Source organism: Canis lupus, chromosome 17 (assembly GCF_003254725.2).
Source record: "Canis lupus dingo isolate Sandy chromosome 17, ASM325472v2, whole genome shotgun sequence".
In the NCBI taxonomy this organism is placed as follows: domain Eukaryota; kingdom Metazoa; phylum Chordata; class Mammalia; order Carnivora; family Canidae; genus Canis; species Canis lupus.
Genome location: NC_064259.1, coordinates 52736607 through 52756735, shown reverse-complemented (window position 1 = coordinate 52756735; position 20129 = coordinate 52736607). Strand labels below are relative to the sequence as shown.

Sequence of the window (20129 nt, the reverse complement as noted above, 5' to 3'; positions counted from 1 at the left end):
GGTGGGACAGGTTAAATAGGTGATAAGGATTATGGAGTGCACTTGTTATGATGAGCACCCAGTGATGTAAGGAATTGCTGAATCACTATTTTACACCTGAAACTAATAAAACAATGTATGTTAAATAAAGTTAGTCTTTTGAAAGAAAAAGATATATACATAAAAAAAGTACAAACAATGGACTATTACCCAATCATAGAGATCTTGCCATTTGTGACAACACGGGCAGACCTCGAGGGTATTATGCTAAGTGAATTAAGTTACAGAGGAATAAATATCATTATGATTTCACTTAAATGTTAAAAGAAAAAAAAACAAAACAGAAATAGATTTATAGATACAGAGAAAAATCTGGTGACTACCAGAAGGGAGGGGTGGGGAAATAAGGTAAGGATATTAAAAGGTACAAACTTTCATTTATAACACATAAGACATGGGAATAAAATATAGAGAATACAGAATATAGTTAAATATATTTAACATATTTAACATATATTTAATATATTTAACAACTTTGTGTGGTGACAGATGGTTGCTAGATTTATCATGGTGATCACTTTGTAATGCATATAAATATTGAATCTCTATTTGATACACCTCAAACTAATATTGAATGTCAACTACACTTTGATTTAAAAATACATATCAGGGTTATCAGAGATTGAGGGAAGGGAGGGATGAATGAGCAGAGCACAGAATTTTTAGGGCAGTGAACATATTTTGTATGATACTGTAATAATAGGTATCTGTCATTATACATTTGTGAAAACCCATAAAATGTATATCAAGAGTTAACTCTTGTGTAAACTATGGGCTTCAGATAATAATGATGTATTGATAATCATTCAACAATTTTAACAAATGTACTAGTCTGGAACAAGATTATTGATAGAGAGGAAGACTACGCATGTGTGAGAAGCATGTGTATATAGGAAATTTTCATACTTTGAATTTTGCTGTGCACTTAAAATTACTCTAAAAAATAAAATAAAAAAAAATAAATAAAAAATAAAAAATAAAAAATAAAATCTATTAATTTTTTTAAAAATCAATGAAGATAAAATGAAATGACAATAAAAACCAATTAAAAATAGAAACAAAAAGAATAAACAAATAAAACAAATAGTAAATAGCACAGCTTAAACCCAACATCAATAATTAAGTGTAAATGGTTAAACATTCAAAATTACAACGCAAGATTCTCAGATTAGATGAAACAATCAAGTATTCCATATACAAGTAACACCTTACCTATAGAGATACACATAGGTTGAAAATAAAAGGCTGGAGAAAAATACACTATGCAACTGTAACCTCCAAGTTAACTTGGGAGAAGCAGGTGTGTGGTAATAATGACTGCAGGCACCAGTCTGGTAATATGGGTTCTGCTGACATTTCAGGTATTCCCAGGACAGGAAAGAGGCTTCTGAGGTTGGAGTAGTGTCCACTGGCCAATATGGACTAGGAAACTTCTAGAGTACAGGTCTTCCTTTTTCACTGTCCCTGTTGAATTTTCACCTTCATATGGTGAGTCAAATCCATTAAAAGCCCACCCGTCTTGGGCATTCATAAGACTGGTTTTATTAATTAAAATGAGAGCTAACCATGATTAGCACTTGCTTTGTGCTAGACACTTTTCAAAATGTCTATTAGCTCATTTTTGCTAGTTATAAGTATCATTTTATAGACCTAAAAGCTCAGCTACACAGAGGTTATTATTCACAACATGAACTGAATGGCAATGCTAGGGTTCCAAATTCAGTCAGGCCCCAAAAAACAAACTGTGTGTGTGTGTGTGTGTGTGTGTGTGTGTGTGTGTGTGTGTGTACTGACACATATAACATGCAGCCTGGCCTGAAGAATTCATTTTGACTTAAGTAAACATGATAATCTAATAAACTATAATTGTGATTCAGCTGATAAACAGATATACAAAAATCTCAGATATTATTATAAGGGCTAGAAAATTTTTAATGTAATAGTTGTTAATTTAGTATAAGCTGATAAAGGACTGAGCACTATTAAAAATATTGTTAGTGAAAAGAGAAATTCTCTACTTACTGAGACTAGGTCATTTAATGACTATCAATTTACTGGAGAAGTCATTAGAAAAAAATTAATACATTTGCCAAATCATAAATCAGGGAGAGGCTTCTTTTAACAGCCACCTCAAGCAAGTAACACAACAACACTTTTTAAAAATTAAAAAATAATTTGGAAATTATTAGAATAATTAGACAATTTATATTATAGTTTATATCTCTTGGTTAGCACTTTTATAAGAGAATAATGTTTACTATGTAAATCCATTTGTGTCATAGAATATATTTTCAACTTTTAATTACATAATGATTTATACATTTAATATACATTTCCATACCAATGATTACATACTTTTACTATCACTCCTAGAGATCTATTAAAAATTTTAATATACATTTCTGTAGGCCCATCAATTCCAAGGTTAATAATTTACAGAAATAAAAACACTAATATTAGCATTGTTCACAGTGCAGAAAAAATGGAAACAAAGAGAATGCACATTATAAGAGTTAAGATAGAGTAGGTTATGCCAACAATCATAGACAACTCCAAACTCTCAGGGGCTTAACACTGCAAAGTCTTCTTATTCATACTACCTGACCATGGTAGGTTAATGGGTAAATTTTATTCTATGTAGTTTTCATTCATAGATATAGTATGACAGGAATTTCATCAACTGTAATGTCACAAATTGCTACAGCAGGAGAAGAGTGTGATAGGTCTCACACTACTAATCAAATACTCTGGCACAGAAATAATTAATGCACAACAGTTCTACCTAACTTCATTGGCCAGAACTTATCATATAGGCTCGCCATGATGGGAATGGAAATACAATCTTTTCACGTGCCCAGAAGAGAAGAAAAGAACTAGGTATAGGTGATCATAAGAATCTCTACCACATTTTATTTAATAAATAGCTGAATTATGGTTCATCCATGAAATATTACTACAACCATTTAAAAGAATGCATTGGAAATATATCGTTAGAGAGATTTTCATGCGAGACTGAGAAATGTTAGATTCTGAAAAGTATATCTCATTTTTGTAAATTAACCATGACTAGAGAATCTTGTGTGCATACGTGCATGCATATGTAAAAAAATGCAATTAAATATTTATTATTTTCATCTGTTATTGAGAAAAAGAAGAAAGGATTTTTTTCCCCTAGGAGAGAGGGATTTGGCCTAGGGGGGGACCCTGATGTGTGTAGAGAGGGGAAGAAAGAGGGTGAGGATAAAAGCAAAAGGGAAAAAAAGAGGGTACTAAGATTTTATATGATTATATTTATGTACTGATATAAATTATGTGTATGCATATAGAAATCAAGTCATTTTTCAAATCTTTTCTTTTTGATTGCTTTCATAGGCCTCAAATTACTGATCTGTTGAAATTGAATCTTTTCAATTCCCTTCAGTACTAAACCCTATGATTTCATAACTTAATGTTAAGGCTTATCTGTCTCCTGTTTATTTCCTATTTCTAACCCAGAGCTGACCTGCCACTGATTAAGGTTCTGGATGTACTTCTATAGCCTGTGGACTATTAATTATACTGAATTCAGGTTGCCTGAATTATAAATAATTTATTTCTAACCTTTATTATCAACCAAAGCAGGTTGTTCTTTGACATCATGAATTTACATTTACATGAAGCGGGAGACATTTTATTATCACTAACGTGACAAAATTATGGGTATATTTCTTAGGCTAGGTATTAGATATAATCTAAAAGTCTGGAACTTAAATTTTTAGTCTAAAATTTTCCCATCTACCACCTGGTCTCTTCCAATTGCTGCAATAGCTTCACCCTGTTCCAATTTACCTTTAATGAGCTTTCTAAAGATTGCTATTTCTTCTGTCTTAATTTTCTCATCCTTCTTATACATCAATAACATTTTTTTTAAGAGAGAGGGTGAGCAAACATGCAAGCGGATGGGGAGGAGGAGACGGAGAGAGAGAATCTCAAGCAGGCTCCATGCTCAGGGCAGAGCCTGCCACAGGGCTCAATTTCATGATCCTGAGCTCATGACTGGAGCAGAAAACAAGAGTCGGTTGCCCAATCAACTAAGCCACCCAGGTGCTTATTCTTATTCATGTCCAAAACTCATCTCTTCTAGAAGGCCTTCTTGGAAACCAAGACATGAGATTATCTTTCAGGTCTCTGTATCTCTTACATTTACATACTCCTGAACTACTTACATTGTAAGTGATTCATTTGTTTACACATTTATATTTGCTACTGGACATCAAGTCATTGAGAGCAGAGATTGTATATCATATAGATAATCCTAAATCCAAATATTTATGCTTTCAGGTATTGCCACTCAGAAGAATTTGACACAGAATATCCCCTTCTTGAATCACTTTATTCTTTAAGTTTCCATGATCCCCTTATATTTCACGTCTCTCCTCCTTAGTCTTTGCAGCAACTCCTTTATTATTTTACTTTTAAATGTTCCAGTATCACAAGGCTCAGTATCAACTCTTTTCTATAACTACACACTCCTATCCATAAAAAGAGTGCATTCAGTACTATGCTTTATTTTAATTTTATTTAAATTCAGTTAATTAACATATAATGTATTATTGGTTTCAGAGGTAGAGGTCAGTGATTCATCAGTCTTATATAATACCCAGCGCCCATTACATCACATGCCCTCCTTAATGTTCATCACCAGATTAGTTATCCCCTGGCAAGAGCGGTGCAATTCTCCCTTGGGCAGACCCTGAGAATCAACACAACAGGTCCCTTTTCCAGAAGATCAGCAAGAACAGTCCTATGCTTTAGATGGCATATATATGCCAATGATTACTAAATAATGACCCTTCTGGAGAACTCCAGATTCATTTGTTCAAAGACCCATTTAACTGCTCCACTTAGATATCTTAAGATATCTCAATTATTACATAGCACCAATATTACATATCTCAAAACAGAACTTTGAGACCCAACTTTGCACCTTCTCTTTTCCTCACATCATCCTTATTTTAGGCCAATATGTCAGCAAATCTTTTTGGTGTTTCCCCTGTTGCAGCAACCTTGGAAGCCAGCTGTTGAATGAGGCAGAACTAAAAGTTGGAGGGAGCCAGGTTTCCTGAATCACTGACGGGAATGCTACTCACTAATTAGGAACATTTATGTTGGACTTTTGAGAAGTGAAAAGTTGACAAATGATCAGCCAGAGAAGCAGCATTACCTTAACACACTAGTCTTGTTTTATTTAAAAACATTTGAAAATATATAGCTAAAATATGAAATATCACATTATCAAGACTAATAATCCTCTTAAAAATCTTGCTAAGGAGACTAATTATCAATTTTCAATGAAGATATCAGAAGCTGGAAGTCCTAAAACCATCTCCAGTTATATTTATTTATTGCCTATTTCCCTCACTAAAACGTAAACTCTAGAAGAACAAGAGGGTTTATTTCTCTGTTTTGTTCACTGTCGTATCGCCAGTATCTAAAACAGTGCTTGACTCTTAGTGGGCACTCAATATTTACTTAAATTAATGAGTGTTGAATAAATAACATTAGGAAGCCGTACTGGTATAGCCTTTTTTTGCTACAGCTAAAAGCCATTTGTCAATTTTATAAATAGATAAAGCTGCTTAAGAACTGTGAAGCCTCGGGATCCCTGGGCAGCTCATGGGATCCCTGGGTGGCTCAGTGGTTTAGCGCCTGCCTTTGGCCCAGGGCGCAATTTTGGAGTCCCAGGATTGAGTCCCATGTCGGGCTCCCAGCATGGAGCCTGCTTCTCCCTCCTCCTGTGTCTCTGCCTCTCTCTCTCTCTCTCTCTCATAAATAAATAAATAAATTAATTAATTAATTAAAATAAATAAATAAATAAATAAATCTTAAAAAAAAGAACTGTGAAGCCTCATTAAAATGACCTTAAGATTTTAAAAATAAATATCAAATTATGATCAGATTCAGATGACTTTACAGAATCAATGAAAAGCATTTATTTGCATCCAAAATATTTTAATAGTAAAGAATAAAGAGTAAATCTCAATATGCTCCTAGCATTCAATGGATAACTTCACAAATTTGAAAACTTAGCTAAAACAGTTTCCATGAATAGAAGAAAAGATAAAAAACAAAACAATCATATTACCTAAGTAGAATTACAAGTTTTCGGGTAACATGTGGTAATTTACGCCAAAACATAAAAATCATAAGGAACAAATTATGCAAATATAAAAAAGTCTCAATGTCAGAAAATCGTTCTTCAGAAAATAAAAAAATTTTAATTAACTATAAATTTGATGTTATTAGGTTCCTTAATCACACTGATTTTCTGAAATTAAACAAATAGCTTTTCTGCATCCTTTAGTTTTTTTTTCCTATCCATTTTAGCAATTACAGCCCAACGATCTTCCCGCATTTTCCTCATCGCTCCAAACTTCAGCGTAGATCCAGGGGTTGTTAGAGATGAAGGGGTCTTGAATACAAAATCAAATCAAATCAAATCAAAATATGTCTAATTTAAAAGATAAAGTCCAGCTTTTGAAATTTTCTTTCTGAAGTAAAAATTAAAAACTACCTTTAAAAAGCCCTACCTTTTTTGGTGTCCTGACACAAAGATGAGAAGTTGTTGGATAATTATTATTCTTGTATAATTTTTTCAATGTCTCTTCTTCTGAAACCATGCTCTTAAAGAAAAATACAAAAGAATAATTTGGAGTCTGTCATCACTAATATTAAAATTTTGCCTACATATCACAGAGAGGAGGAGAAAGATGAGAAAGGGAAGGGGGAAAGAAAGGAGGTGAGAAAAGGGAGGAGAGAGGAAAAAGAAGAGAGAAAAAAGAAGAAAAATTGAAGACAATGACAAAATAAATACTCGACATGCCAAACAAGGACATAGATTTAGATTCTATTAACTATATTCCTGAAAGGTCATATGAGATACACGATATCTATGAATAGTACTTTTCTACTGTTTTCTAGTTCAGTTTCAGTCTTTATACTACTACTTTACCATCCCTTTCCCCCTAGCCTACTTACTCAAACTCACACTTTGGCCTTAAAATAAGCAGTTATAAGCTTATAAAAATTATAATGTTATCAACTATCAATTTATGAGTATTATAATTCCCCCCAAATAATAATAGCTAACATTTATTTACTACTTTCTATATTAGGCATTGTTTTAAGCACTTTGCATATTTTAATTAGTTTTAATCCTCAAGATAATTTCATGGAATAAGTATACATTATCACCACTTTGAAGGTGAAGAACTGAGACAAAGAAATGTTAAGTAATTTGCCTAAAATAATACAGCTAGTTAAGAGTGGAGCCAGGATTCAAATCTAGGAAAGCAGGCTCTAGAAATCCATTCTTTTAATGAATATGCTACACAGATTTGGTCTGGTAAGCAATCAGTTCACATTATCTTTTCCTGCTCACTAATGTCACATTTACAGAGGTACATGAATAAAAATATTGAAACAGATTTTCATGAATTCTAAGATTTCAGCAGAATTCAGTACGTCATAAAGAATGCCTTTTTGGACACCTGGGTGGCTCAGTGGTTGAGCATCTGCCTTTGGCCCAGGGTGTGATTCTACAGTCCCGGGATCAGGTCCCACATCGGGCTCTCTGCATGGAGCCTCTCTCTCTCTCTCTCTCTTTCTCTCATGAATAAATAAAATCTTTAAAAAAAATAAATTTAAAAAAACCTAAAGAGCTGCCTTTTCAAATATACTCAGAACCAGTATGTACCAACTGATCTGCTTAGAAAAATTATTTTAAAATCATCTTAAAAGCTATTAAAATTTTACTCAGTGCACAGTAATTTATTATTCGTTAATGACTGCCCATTTAAAAATAACAAATTAACCCAATTTAAAACAAAACTTTATCCTTATAACTCTGTAACATTCATCTTTTCATGTGTTTGTATATCCTCTTTGGAGAAATGTCAATTCATGTCCTTTGCTCATTTTTAAATTGGGTTGTATGTTTTTCATTGCTGAGTTATGAGAGTTCCCTATGTATTCTGGACATTTATCCCTTTTCAGATATATGATATGGAAATATTTCTACCATTCTTGAGCTGGTCTTTCCCCTTTCTTAATAGTGTCCTTTGATTCACAAAAATTCTTAGTTTTGAAGTCAAACTTATCAGTTTTCTCTTTTCTTGTCGGTGCTTTTGGTGTCATACCCATGAGGCCCTTGCTAAATTTGATGTCATGAAAATTTCCCCAATATTTGCTTCTAAGAGTATCATAGTTTTAGCCTTAAGTTTTGGTTTTTGATCCATTTTGAGTCAGTTTTTCTATGTAAAGTAAGAGTCTAACTTTATTCTTTTGCATGTGAATATCCAGTTCTAACACCATTTGTTTAAAAAAACAAAAAACAAAAAAACAAAACAAAACAAAAACGTCTTTTGCCCCTGCTGAATGGCCTTGGCACTCTTACCAAAATTAATTAACTACATATGTGAGAATTTATTTCTAGGCTACTGTACTCCACTGGTCTATGTATCTGTCCTTAACCTAGTACTAATCTGTTTAAATTACTAGCTTCTGGAAAGTTTCAAAGTCAAGAATCAGGAGTCCTCCAACATTGCCTTTCTTTTTCAAAACTGTTTTAGCAATTTGGGGACCCTTGCAATTCCATATGAATTTTAAATTCATTTTAAAATTCCATTTTAAAATTTTCCATTTCTGCCAAAGGCTGTTGGAATTTCCATTTCTGCCAAAAGGCTGTTGGAATTTTGATAGAGATTGCACTGAATTTGCAGACTGCTTTGGGTAGTATTGATATCTTAACATGCTAAAGACTTAACATCCATAAACAATTTTTTCCTATTTCGTTAGGTCTTCTTTAATTTCCTTCAGCAATGTTTTGTAGTTTTCATTGTATTTCAATGTTTCACCTTCTTGGTTAGATCTGCTCCTAAATATTTGCTTAGATGATACTGTATATGGATTGTTTTCTTAATTTTTTCTTAATTTCCTTTTGGATTAATCACTGCTGATGTATAAAACCATAATCAATGTCATGTGTTCTTATGCCCTTCCACACTGCTAAGTTCAAATGAACTTTTTATTAGCTCTAATAAATAGCCTTCTTGTGATCTTTGTGATTTTCAGTGGATAGGATAGAATCATGGATAGGATAGAATCATGGCATCTGCAAATAGTTTTACCTCATTCCCATTTGTATGCCTGCTTTCTTTTTCCTCCCTCCCCCCCACCTTTGTTTTTTGTCTAATAGCCTAATAGTTCCTGCTAGAACTTCCACTACAATGTTGACTAGCAGTGGTGAAAGTGGACACCCATGTCACATTTTTAAAAATATTTCTTTATTCATGAGAGACAGAGGAAGAGAGAGAGAGAGAGAGAGAGAGAGAGAGAGAGGCAGAAGAAGAAGCAGGCTCCATGCAGGGAGCATGATGTGGGACTCAATCCTGGGTCTCCAGGATCATACCCTAGGCTGAAAGCAGCGCTAAACTGCTGAGCCACCCAGGCTGCCCTCCCATGTCACATTCTTAATCTAAGGGGGAAACTTTCAATCTTTCACCATTGCGTATGATGTTAAGTTGTGGGTTTTCCTAAGTACCTTTTATCATGCTGAGGAACTACCCCTCTATTCTTAGCTCTATAATAGTTTCTAAAATGAAAAAATGTTGTATGTTGTCAAATGCCTTTTCTGTACCAAATGAAATGATCATATGTGATTTTTCCCCCTTCATTATATTAATGTGATATATTACACTGATTCTCTTCTATTGAACCAGCCTGGCATTTCTTAGATAAATCACACTTAGATAAAACTCATAGCACTTTCATATGATGTGGAATTTGACTTGCTAATATTTTGTTAGACATTCAGAAAGGATAATAGCCTTTAATTTTCTTTTCTAGTAATGTCTTTATCTTGCTTTGGTATCAAGGTAGTGTTAGCCTCATAGAATGAGTTATCAAGAGTTCTCTCTTCAAATTTTTGAAGTCTGAGAAGGTTATGTCCTCAAATGTTTTATACAATCCATCAATGAAGCTATCTGGCCCAGGACTTTTCTTTGTTGAGACATTTTTGATTACTAAGTCCAATTCTGCAATTACTATAGATAGACCTCTTGAGGTTTTCTATTTCTTCTTGAGTCCGTTTAATTCATGTGTTTCAGGGATTTTACCCATTTGTCCATTTCTCCTAGGTTCTAAAATTTGTTGGCATATAGTAAACAAACTATTTTCTTTTTATGTGAGTGATTAGTAATAATATACCCACTTTTCATTTCTAATTCTAGTTATTTACATCTTCTTGTTAGTCTAGCTAAAGATTTGTCCACTATTTAATCTTTTCAAATAAATTTTGGTTTCATTGATTTTTTTCTATTGTTTTCTATTCTCTAATTTATCTCCCCATGAATCTTTATTATTTCCTTCCTCCTGCTCACTTTGAGTTTGCTCCCTTCTCTAGCTCTATAAAGTTTAAGTTATTGATTTGAGATCTTTTTTAATGTAGGAATTTAGAGCTACAAATTTCCTTCTGAGTATTGTTTTTGCTGTAACAAATAAATTTTGGTATATTGTGTTTTCATTTTTATTTATATGAGTCTTAATTTCCTTTGTGATTTCTTATTTGATCTACTGGTTGATTAAAAGTGTGTTAATTTTGGGGCACCTGGGTGGCTCGGTTAGCATCTGACTCTTGATTTCAGCCCAGGTCATGATCTCAGGGTCAAGCCCCATATCAGGTTCTGAACTCAGTGGAGAGTTTGCTTGAGATTCTCTCTCTCCCTCTCCTCCTTTCCTCACACTCTCTCTAAAATAAATAAATATTTAAAAAATAAAAGTGTTAATTTACATGAATTTGTGAATTTTCTAATTTCCTTACTCCATGATTTCTAATTTCAACCCATTATAGTCAGAGAAGATGCTCTGTATGATGTCTTTTAACAATGGAAAAAAGATAGTATCTTCAACAAACAGTGTTAGGAAAACTGGACAGAACATGCAAAAGAATGAAACAGAACCACTTTCTTACACTATACACAAAAATATATTCAGAGACCAAAATGTGAGACAGAAAACCATCAATCCTAGAGGAGAACACAGGGAGAAACCTCTTGACCTCAGTCATAGTGACTTCTTACTAGACATGTCACCAGAGACAAGAGAAACAAAAGTAAAACAAACTATTGGAACTTCATCAAGATAAAAAGCTTCTGCACAGTGAAGGAAACAACAAAACTTTAAGGCAGCCTATGAAATGGGAGGAGATACTTTCAAATGACATATCTGATAAAGGGTTAGTATCCACAATCTATAAAAAACTTATACAATTCAACATCCAAAAAATAAATAATCCAGTTAAGAAATAGGCAGAAGACATGAATAGACTCTTTTCCAAAGAAGACATCCAGATGCATAACAGACACATGAAAATGTCACTCCTCAGAAGGGAAATACAAATCTAAACCACAAAAGATACCACCACACACCAGTCAGAATGGCTAAAATGAACACAAGAAGTAACAGGTGTTGGTAAGGATGCAGAGAAAGGGGAACCATCTTGCACCATTGGCGAGAATGCATACTGGTGCAGCCACTCTGGAGAACAGTATGGAGGTTCCTCAAAAAGTTAAAAATAGAACTACCCTATGACTCAACAATTACACTACTAGGTATTACCCAAAGGACACAAAAATACAGATTTGAAAGAGTACATGCACCCTGATGTTTACAGCAGCAGTATCAACAATACCCAAACTATGGAGGGAGCCCAAATATCCTTCGACTGATGGATGAATGGATAAAGATATGGTGTATACACACATGCATGCACACACACTGGAATATTACTCAGCCATCAAAAAGAATGAAATCTTGCCATTTGCAATGGCATGGATGGAGCTAGAGTGTATTATGCTAAGTGAAATGTCAGTCAGAGAAAGACAAATACCACATGATCTCACTCATATGTGGAATTTAAGAAAGGAAATAGATGAACATATGGGAAGGGGGAAAAGAAAAAAAGGAGAGAGGGTAACAAACCATAAGATACTCAACAAAAGAGAACTGAGAGTTGATGAAAGAAAGTGAGTGGGGATGGGCTAGATGGGTATTAAAGAAGGCATTTGTTGGGATGAGCACTGGGTGTTGCATTTAAGTGGTTGGATCACTGAATTGCACTGTATATTAACTAAAGTTTAAATTTAAAATAATCCGTTAAGACTTGTTTTGTGGTCTATATGGTTTCTCCTAAAGAATATCTATTAATAATGTCTTTCTTTGCCTCTTGAACTTTTTGATTTAAAGTCTATTTTGTTGGTCATAGTATAGACATCCCAGATCTTTTATGGTTACTATTTGCATGGAGTATCTTTTTCCAACAGTTCACTTTCAATTAGTGTCTTTGGCTCTGAGTCTCTTTTAGACAGCATTATATGTATTATAGTATATTCTTTAAAATCAATTCAAAATAAAATAAAAATAAATTCTATAAACCTATGTTAATTGGACAATGTAATCTATTTACATTTAAAGTAATTACTGATAGAGATTAACTTCTTATTTGCTTTTTGTTTTCTATATGCCTTATAGGTTTGTTTGTTGTTTCTCATTTTCTCTGTTACTATCTTCTTTTGTGGTTAGGTGATTTTTTTGGTAGTGAAATATTTTTATTCCCTCCATATTTCCTATTCTACAGATTTCTTTGTGTAGTTACTATGGAGATTACATTTAACATCCTAATGTTATTAACAACCTAATTTTAATTTACAGCTTTACTTCAATAGCCTATAATAATTCTGCTTTTATATGACTCCATGGCCCTTTTCTATTATTGATGTCACAAATTACATCTTTATATATTGGGTGCCAAGTAACACAGATTAGCCATTTTAATGTATTCCTTTTAAATCCTGTAGAAAATAAAAAGTGAGGTTACAAACCAAATTATAATACTAGCTTTTGTAATTTCCCACATATTTTTTTTCAGAGATCCTCTATTTCTTCATATGGATTTGAGTTACTGGCTAGCATCCTTTCACTTCGACCTGAACAATTCCCTTTAACATTTCTTAAAAAGCGGTTCTAGTGGTAACTCCCTCAGCTTTTGTTGATCTAGCAAGGTCTTATTTTCTCCCCCATTTCTTAAGAACACTTTTAGCATATATCAAATTCTCAGTTGATAATTTCAGTTTTTTTCAGCACCTTGGATATGGCAAACTACCACCTTCTGGCTTCCAAGGTTTCTCAGTGAGAAATCAGCTGATAATTTTATTAAGAGTACCTCATCTGCAGTGAGTTGATTCTCACTATTTTCAAGATTCTTTGTCTTTGTCTTTAAACAGTTTGATTATAATGTGTGTAAGTCTATTTGATTTAATCCTACTTAGAATTCACTGAGCTTCTTGGACTTGTAGATTCATTTCCTCCATCAAAATATGAGAAGTATTATTTCTTCAAATATTCTTTCTTCCTTTTTACCCCCTCTCTTTTTCTGGGACTCCCACAAAGCATATATTGGTCTGTTTGATAATGTCCCACACGTCTCAGGCTGCCTGTTCACTTTTCATTCTTTTTTTTTTCTCTTCTTTACTCAAACTCAAAATAATTTCAATTGTCCTATTTCATCAATTCTTTCTTCTGCTTACACAAATCTTTTAAAATTCTCTAATGAACTTTTCATTTGTTATTGTACTTTCAACTTAATTTCTTTTTGGTTCTTTTTATAATTTCTCTTCATCGATATTCTCATTTTAGTCATACATCATTCTTCTTTGTCTGTCTTCCTTTAGCTCTTTCAGCATCTTTAAGACAATTTTGAAATATTTGTCCTGTAAGTTCAACACTGGGGCTTCTTCAGAGACATTTTTGTTGACTTGTTTTGCTATGCTTTCCTTCTTTGTATACCTTGTGATTTTTTTGGTGGTTGGAACTAGATATGAATCTTCTAACTGGATACTACAAATCAGATTCTTCCCTTTCCCCAGGATTTGCTGTAGTGAGTTAGTTTTGTTTTGCTTTATGTAGTATAAGTTTCTGTGCCATGGATCAGCCTGGATTAAAATTTTGAGATCTTCTCAGTTATTTTTTTTTTTTGAGCCTGTCTTTCCCTGGGCATGTGCAATGGTTTTAAATACCCCAGAAATGTGATTGCTCTTGAATGTCCTAATTCTTAAAATGCCTGGTCCTCCAAAGAAGAAAAGTGAAAAAAAGAAAACCAGGTACAGTTCATTTAAATCCTCTGTGAGATGCTTTCAGCCAGTGTGGGTTGAAATAATGGTAGCCAGTTTCTGTGCCTGCACAATGATGAGAAGTAGCAATGATAATACAAAACACTGAGTCTTGATATTCAGAGAAAAAAATCCTTATTTCTCACCCTGGCTACAGCAAGACATGAGCATGGCTGCCAACAATAGAGCTATGGATTGAATGAGAGGCAGTCACTAACATTCTTAAGGCTGAAATTGACCAAAATTAACTATAATTTACTAAGTTTCAACCTTGGAAGTTGCAAGAATCCAAACAGTCTCCAGAGTTCCAAAATAATCACTTCAGACAATTTCTGAAGTACAACTGCTGTATAGGTAAAGAAATAAATTCATGGTATTTCATACTCCACCATCTTCTGTAAGGTCACTCTAGACAATCTATTTTTTAATCTAATTTTAAAATTATTTGAATGTTCACCAACATTTATATGCAACAATAAGAAAATTACAAAAATAGTAACTTCAAGTGATAATTATAATCAAATAGACTGTGAAATGTCTTTTTAGGCAAGTATAAATAATTGTGCATACTTATATAATACTGTAGTATGTTTATTGTGTCACAAAGTTGTGATGCTCCATTTAAAAATGAAATCATGAATCAATCTGAATCTCATATCAGCTAAGAAACTAGACTAAATCCACACTGCTAGAAAAATAGTATGGATTCCAACACTAGACTAATTCCAGAGCTCATAATCTTTCTACTAATTCTCTTTAAATTTTTGTATATCTGGACTTCAGTTTGAGCTAGCAGTTATTATGTATAATGACTTACATAGTCTATGGAGCTAAACTATCTGTGTTCAAATTTTGGTTCCGTGACTTACTAGCTATGATCTTGGGCAAGGTACCTCTGTGACTCAGTTTCCTAATCTGTAAAACGAGAATAGCAACACTGTATATTTCTAACATGAGATTGTTCTAAGAAATAATGTATGTAATCTTTGCAACAGTGCTTGGTTCGCAGTTTTAATCATTAAAATATTAAAATATTAATCGTCATCTATAAAACAAGGAGGTACTTAAGTAAGGATGTTAACTTCAATAATTCATGTTTTAAGACTTCAGCTACTCATTATTCCAGAATAAATGAAAATAGAGAGTCCCAAAGCAGTAAAAAAGCTTGAAGGATCTCAAAAGCTATAAGTGGCAATAATGAAACAAACAAGTGCCTTTAACTGGAATTTTGTAACTAAGACTCTTTGGTATATTGCTTCATTTTGTGTGATGAGGTTTGTTTTAGAATTAATCTAAATTTAATTATTCTCAATAAATCAGTATTATAACTTTAGAAAATACTGGTATGTGTGGATACACTCATGACGGCATAATTAGTAATATAAACTGCTAGGGGAAATATCTTCCTTAAACAACTCATCTTTAATACATTAACTCTTCAAGAATGATAGAAATGTTATACTTGTCAACCAATAACTGGATATAGATTTCAATCAATAAGTGATATAAAATAAGGAACATGAATAATACACAAAATCAAGAAGGGCCCTAAATAACAAATTTGGTTATTTGCAAGATTCACCTAACCTTCCTTAAAAACAAAAAAGAAAAAGAAAACGTGGTAAAAACTCTTTTATACCACTCTGCTGGAAAACAAAATGATTTCATCATCTCGTGTGTCAATTATGTTACATCAAGTATTTCACAATGCTGTTTTCTGAAGTTAGATTCTTTGAACCCTACTTCTCCAAAATGCACAAGCATAGAGTTCTGAGTTATAGAGCTCTATTATGTTTTAATATTGCAATGGTAGATACTATGTGCATACATCATATATATACATCAAAAAATAATGTATAAAAATTATATAAACAAGCAATAAATACTGATTTGTAGTTTTTTTACCAAAAGATCAGTAGCTTCTGAGCTATCCGAATTAATATCAAACTCAAAGACCATTTTTCTCTTTTTATTACTTTCTTCAGTGGGTACATTCTTGCTTTCTCTTTGCTGAATTTTTAGTTTCGTTGGTGTCTTCACAGTATATGCCTATCCAAAAATAAAAACATATTATCACATCAAACCCTATATTATTGATAAATATAAGTTGAATCTTTAGTAATAAATAAGTCATCATTATTAATGGGATGTATAGAGAGATTTTTGATAAGAATTTCATTCAGATATTTTTGATACTAAAACTTCTTTCTTCAAACAAATTATAATATTGGACATTTTCTTTGTCCTTCCCTTCAACTGACTAAGGAAAATAATGGCATGAGAGAGGGGGTAGAGGGGCTCTCTAGCTTTAGCAGTCAACAAACTTAAGAAAAGAGGGACTTAAGACCAAAGAACTGAATGAGCTTTGCTCTCTCTACAAAAATACTGATTTATGAGAAAATAGGTATGCTTATATTTTGTTCATAAAGTAATTCACATTAGTAAGTGTTTAGTATTCCATATTATCCTGTAAGTCTTATAATTTTTTTTAAAAAGTACCTTTAAAGAGTTAGATCAGTGACATCAGCAAAAAACGGCAGAGTAAGGTACTCCAAAAATTTGCTCTTCCATAAAGCAATAAAAATACTAGTAAAATGGTCAAAGTCAGCTTTTTTAGAACTCTGAAAATTACCAAAAGCTTGCCACAAACTATAGTGCTGCTTCTTTTTTTTAATGGCTGAACCCCTGAAAGAACATTAAGTTTTGTGGTATCTTAACTTTTCTTCATCCCAGCCCCGGTTTTCTATGTTATCCTCAAAAAATAATATCCCACAGTCCTGGTCCAGCCTGAGAGCCACTAGACAGAGAAGAACAGAATTGAGAGCTCTTTCAAAAAGCTTTATTCCCAAAAAGTTGTCATTAACTGTCTAGTGGCCCCTGAAAGACCTCACTGACAAGGCTGTCTGTATTTAAACTGACTTAGAGCTCATTCAGTTCAAAGAGCTTTCTCCTTGGTGTGGAATACAGCACAGCATTTGTCAAAACAATTACAGGCAAATGTTTTAACTTTGCAGCTCCAGGAGGCAATGATTTTAAGAGGGCAAATGATAGACTAACCAAAAAGTTCAAAAGAACAGGTGGGAAATGAGACATCCATAGAGGCTTTGAAAAGCTCTGACATTGGAAAAATCAAATAAAATCTAAAGTTTTGTTAACAGTAATGTGCCAATGTATGTTTCTTAGTTTCAACAAATGGTAATGAAGGTGTTAACAATGTGGAAAACTGGGTGACAGATATAAAGGAATTCTCTGTACTACCTTTGCAACTTATGTGTGAATTTAAAATTATGGTAAAAAAATGCTCTTTTAAAAAAATGCTCATGGGGTCACCACACCCATGAGAACAGCTAAAATCAAAAAGTTAGAAAACACCATGTGGTGGCAAGGATGTGGAACAACTAGAATACTCACTCACTGCTAGCTAGGCTGTAAACTGGTGCAATTTTTTAAAAAAGAAAAACATGATTGGCAGTATGATACAATGAGAAATATATGTTTAGTCTTTGTCCCTGGTTCCTGAAACAACTTCTAAAACCTGTGTAATTTCCTGAGTGATGGGGTGATCAGAGCATCTTTTGGTACAATATTTGGTTTTGTCCCCAGTAATGTAACATGAGTCTTCTGTTATTCGAAATAAGCTCCTTTCGGGATCCCTGGGTGGCGCAGCCGTTTAGCACCTGCCTTTGGCCCAGGGCGCCATCCTGGAGACCCAGGATCGAATCCCACGCTAGGCTCCCAGTGCATGGAGCCTGTTTCTCCCTCTGCCTGTGTCTCTGCCTGTGTGTGTGTGTGTGTGTGTGTGTGACTACCATAAATTAAAAAAAATTTAAAAAAAAAAAAAAGCTCCTTTCAACTGGACCAGAATTAAGGCTAATGAAATAACTGGCAGTAAGCGGCTCCTAGATAACTTCAGGATAATGGCGGTCACCAGAAAAACCAAGGCTTGATTAGAAGTTTGTAACCTTTCAGCTATACCCCTTGACCTCCTCGGGAGGGAAGAGGGGTTGGAGATTGAGTTAATCACCAATGGCCAATGATTTAACCAATCATGGTGGGTAATGAAACCTCCATAAAAACCCCTAAATGAATGAGGTTCTGAGAGTTTCCATGTGGGCAAACACATAGAGGCACTGGAGGGGTGGCACTCCTGAAGAAGGCATGAAAGTTCTGTACCCCTTTCCTTACACCTTGCCCTATTCATCTTTACCATTTGACGGTTCTTGAGTTGTATTCTTTATGATAAACTGTTAATAGTAAGTAAATGAACTAGTAAGTAAATGAACTTCCTGAGTTCTGTGAATCATTCTAGCAAATCAGCAAACCTGGGGAGGAGGGTTATAGGAACCCCCAATTTAGAGCCAGTTGGTCAGTAGTACAAGTGGCAAACCAAGGTTATGCCTGGTGTGTGAAGTGGAAGCAGTATTGTGGGACTGAGCCCTTAACCTGTGGGGTCTATATTAACTCCAAATACTATCAGAATTTAATCAAATTTTAGGACAACTAGTTGTTGTCTGGAAAATCAGAGAACTGGCATAGGAAAAAAGAACCCCATATGTTTTGTATCACAGTAAAACACAGCAGTAAAAAACAGCTCAGGCACTATCTATTAAGATGGAACATATTATGCATAACCTTATAACCCACCAATTTCATTCCTAAAGACATACCCAACATATATGTCAAATATTAGACTTTTTATAGCAAGACTATGCATAAAAATCCAGTCAGGAAAGTACCCAAAAGTCCACTAACAATACAATAAATAAGTAAACTGTGGCACATCACACAATGGAATACTATATAGAAATATAAACAGAAAATCTACAACTTCAAGCAACAATATGGATAGTGAGTCCCACAAACATAATATTAAGTGAAAAAACTAAAAACAAAAATGATTCTCTGTATAGAAAATGCAAAAATGGGGAAAATGCAAAAACTGATACATCTATTAGAGTTGGGACAGTAGTTGGGTCTTGGGGGAGAAACTAGTGATTAAAAGGGGCACAAGAAAATCTTCAGGAGTGACAGTAACATGTGTTTTAATCTGAATGCTGGTTACAAAGTCATGTTTAGTTTGTAAAGAATCATCGAGTTGTATAATTAAGAGCTGTGCATTTTTCTTACATATATTTCAATATAAAGTTTTTTAAGTAAAGTCATTCCATATAGAGATCACTTCATAATCTGAATAATATAAATATAAAAAATAATTTTATATAAAAGCCTCTCAAAGCTATGTAGTTTACTAATCTTCATAATTTCCATAGTGTGGATAATATTGTATATGTAACAGGATGTGAGAGAGACTCTTCCTTTTGCTCTGAAATTGTCAACTGGAGCACAAAGCTATGGAAAAAAATGCTAATAACCCATATTCTAAAGAAAGCAACCTATGATTAAAGCCAGATCCTTCTCTAGGGCTTATTAAAAGGTGGTTAAACTGGCCCTACAATCACCAAACACCTTTTTTCCCCAGTTATTTTAAGGAAACTAGGAGGGGAACGCATGAAATTTCAGGTTAGAGGAATAGAGAGGTCAAAATATTTTTCCCTTCAATTTCCAACGCAAATGAGGAGATAACCCTTAACAGCGGCCTTACAAAAAATAGACCTTCAAGAAGGACTGGCATCTCATTCCCTCAATAGATATAAACTAAGGAAGAAATTTTATAGCAGCAATGGCCACGATAGCCAAACTGTGGAAGGAGCCTCGGTGTCCAACGAAAGATGAATGGATAAAGATGTGGTTTATGTATACAATGGAATATTACTCAGCTATTAGAAATGACAAATACCCACCATTTGCTTCAACGTGGATGGAACTGGAGGGTATTATGCTGAGTGAAGTAAGTCAGTCGGAGAAGGACAAACATTATATGTTCTC

The 20129-nt window shown here is 33.7% G+C and overlaps 1 protein-coding gene across 3 annotated transcripts in view; it reads right to left on the bottom strand.

The window, feature by feature from the left end:
* Positions 1-20129, bottom strand: part of SYCP1 (synaptonemal complex protein 1) — a 142576-nt gene that overhangs the window by 27245 nt on the left and 95202 nt on the right. For 2 of the 3 annotated variants that reach the window (XM_025453424.3, XM_049095412.1), the window contains exons 31-33: positions 16149-16292; positions 6609-6701; positions 5988-6490 (exon numbers count right to left, since the gene is read on the bottom strand). In XM_025453424.3, coding sequence (XP_025309209.1) covers positions 6353-6490; positions 6609-6701; positions 16149-16292 — 375 coding nt within the window. In that variant the 3' untranslated portion in view covers positions 5988-6352. Of the gene's footprint in view, positions 1-5987; positions 6491-6608; positions 6702-16148; positions 16293-20129 lie in introns of those variants that run through there. The other variant, XM_049095413.1, reaches the window with a different exon arrangement.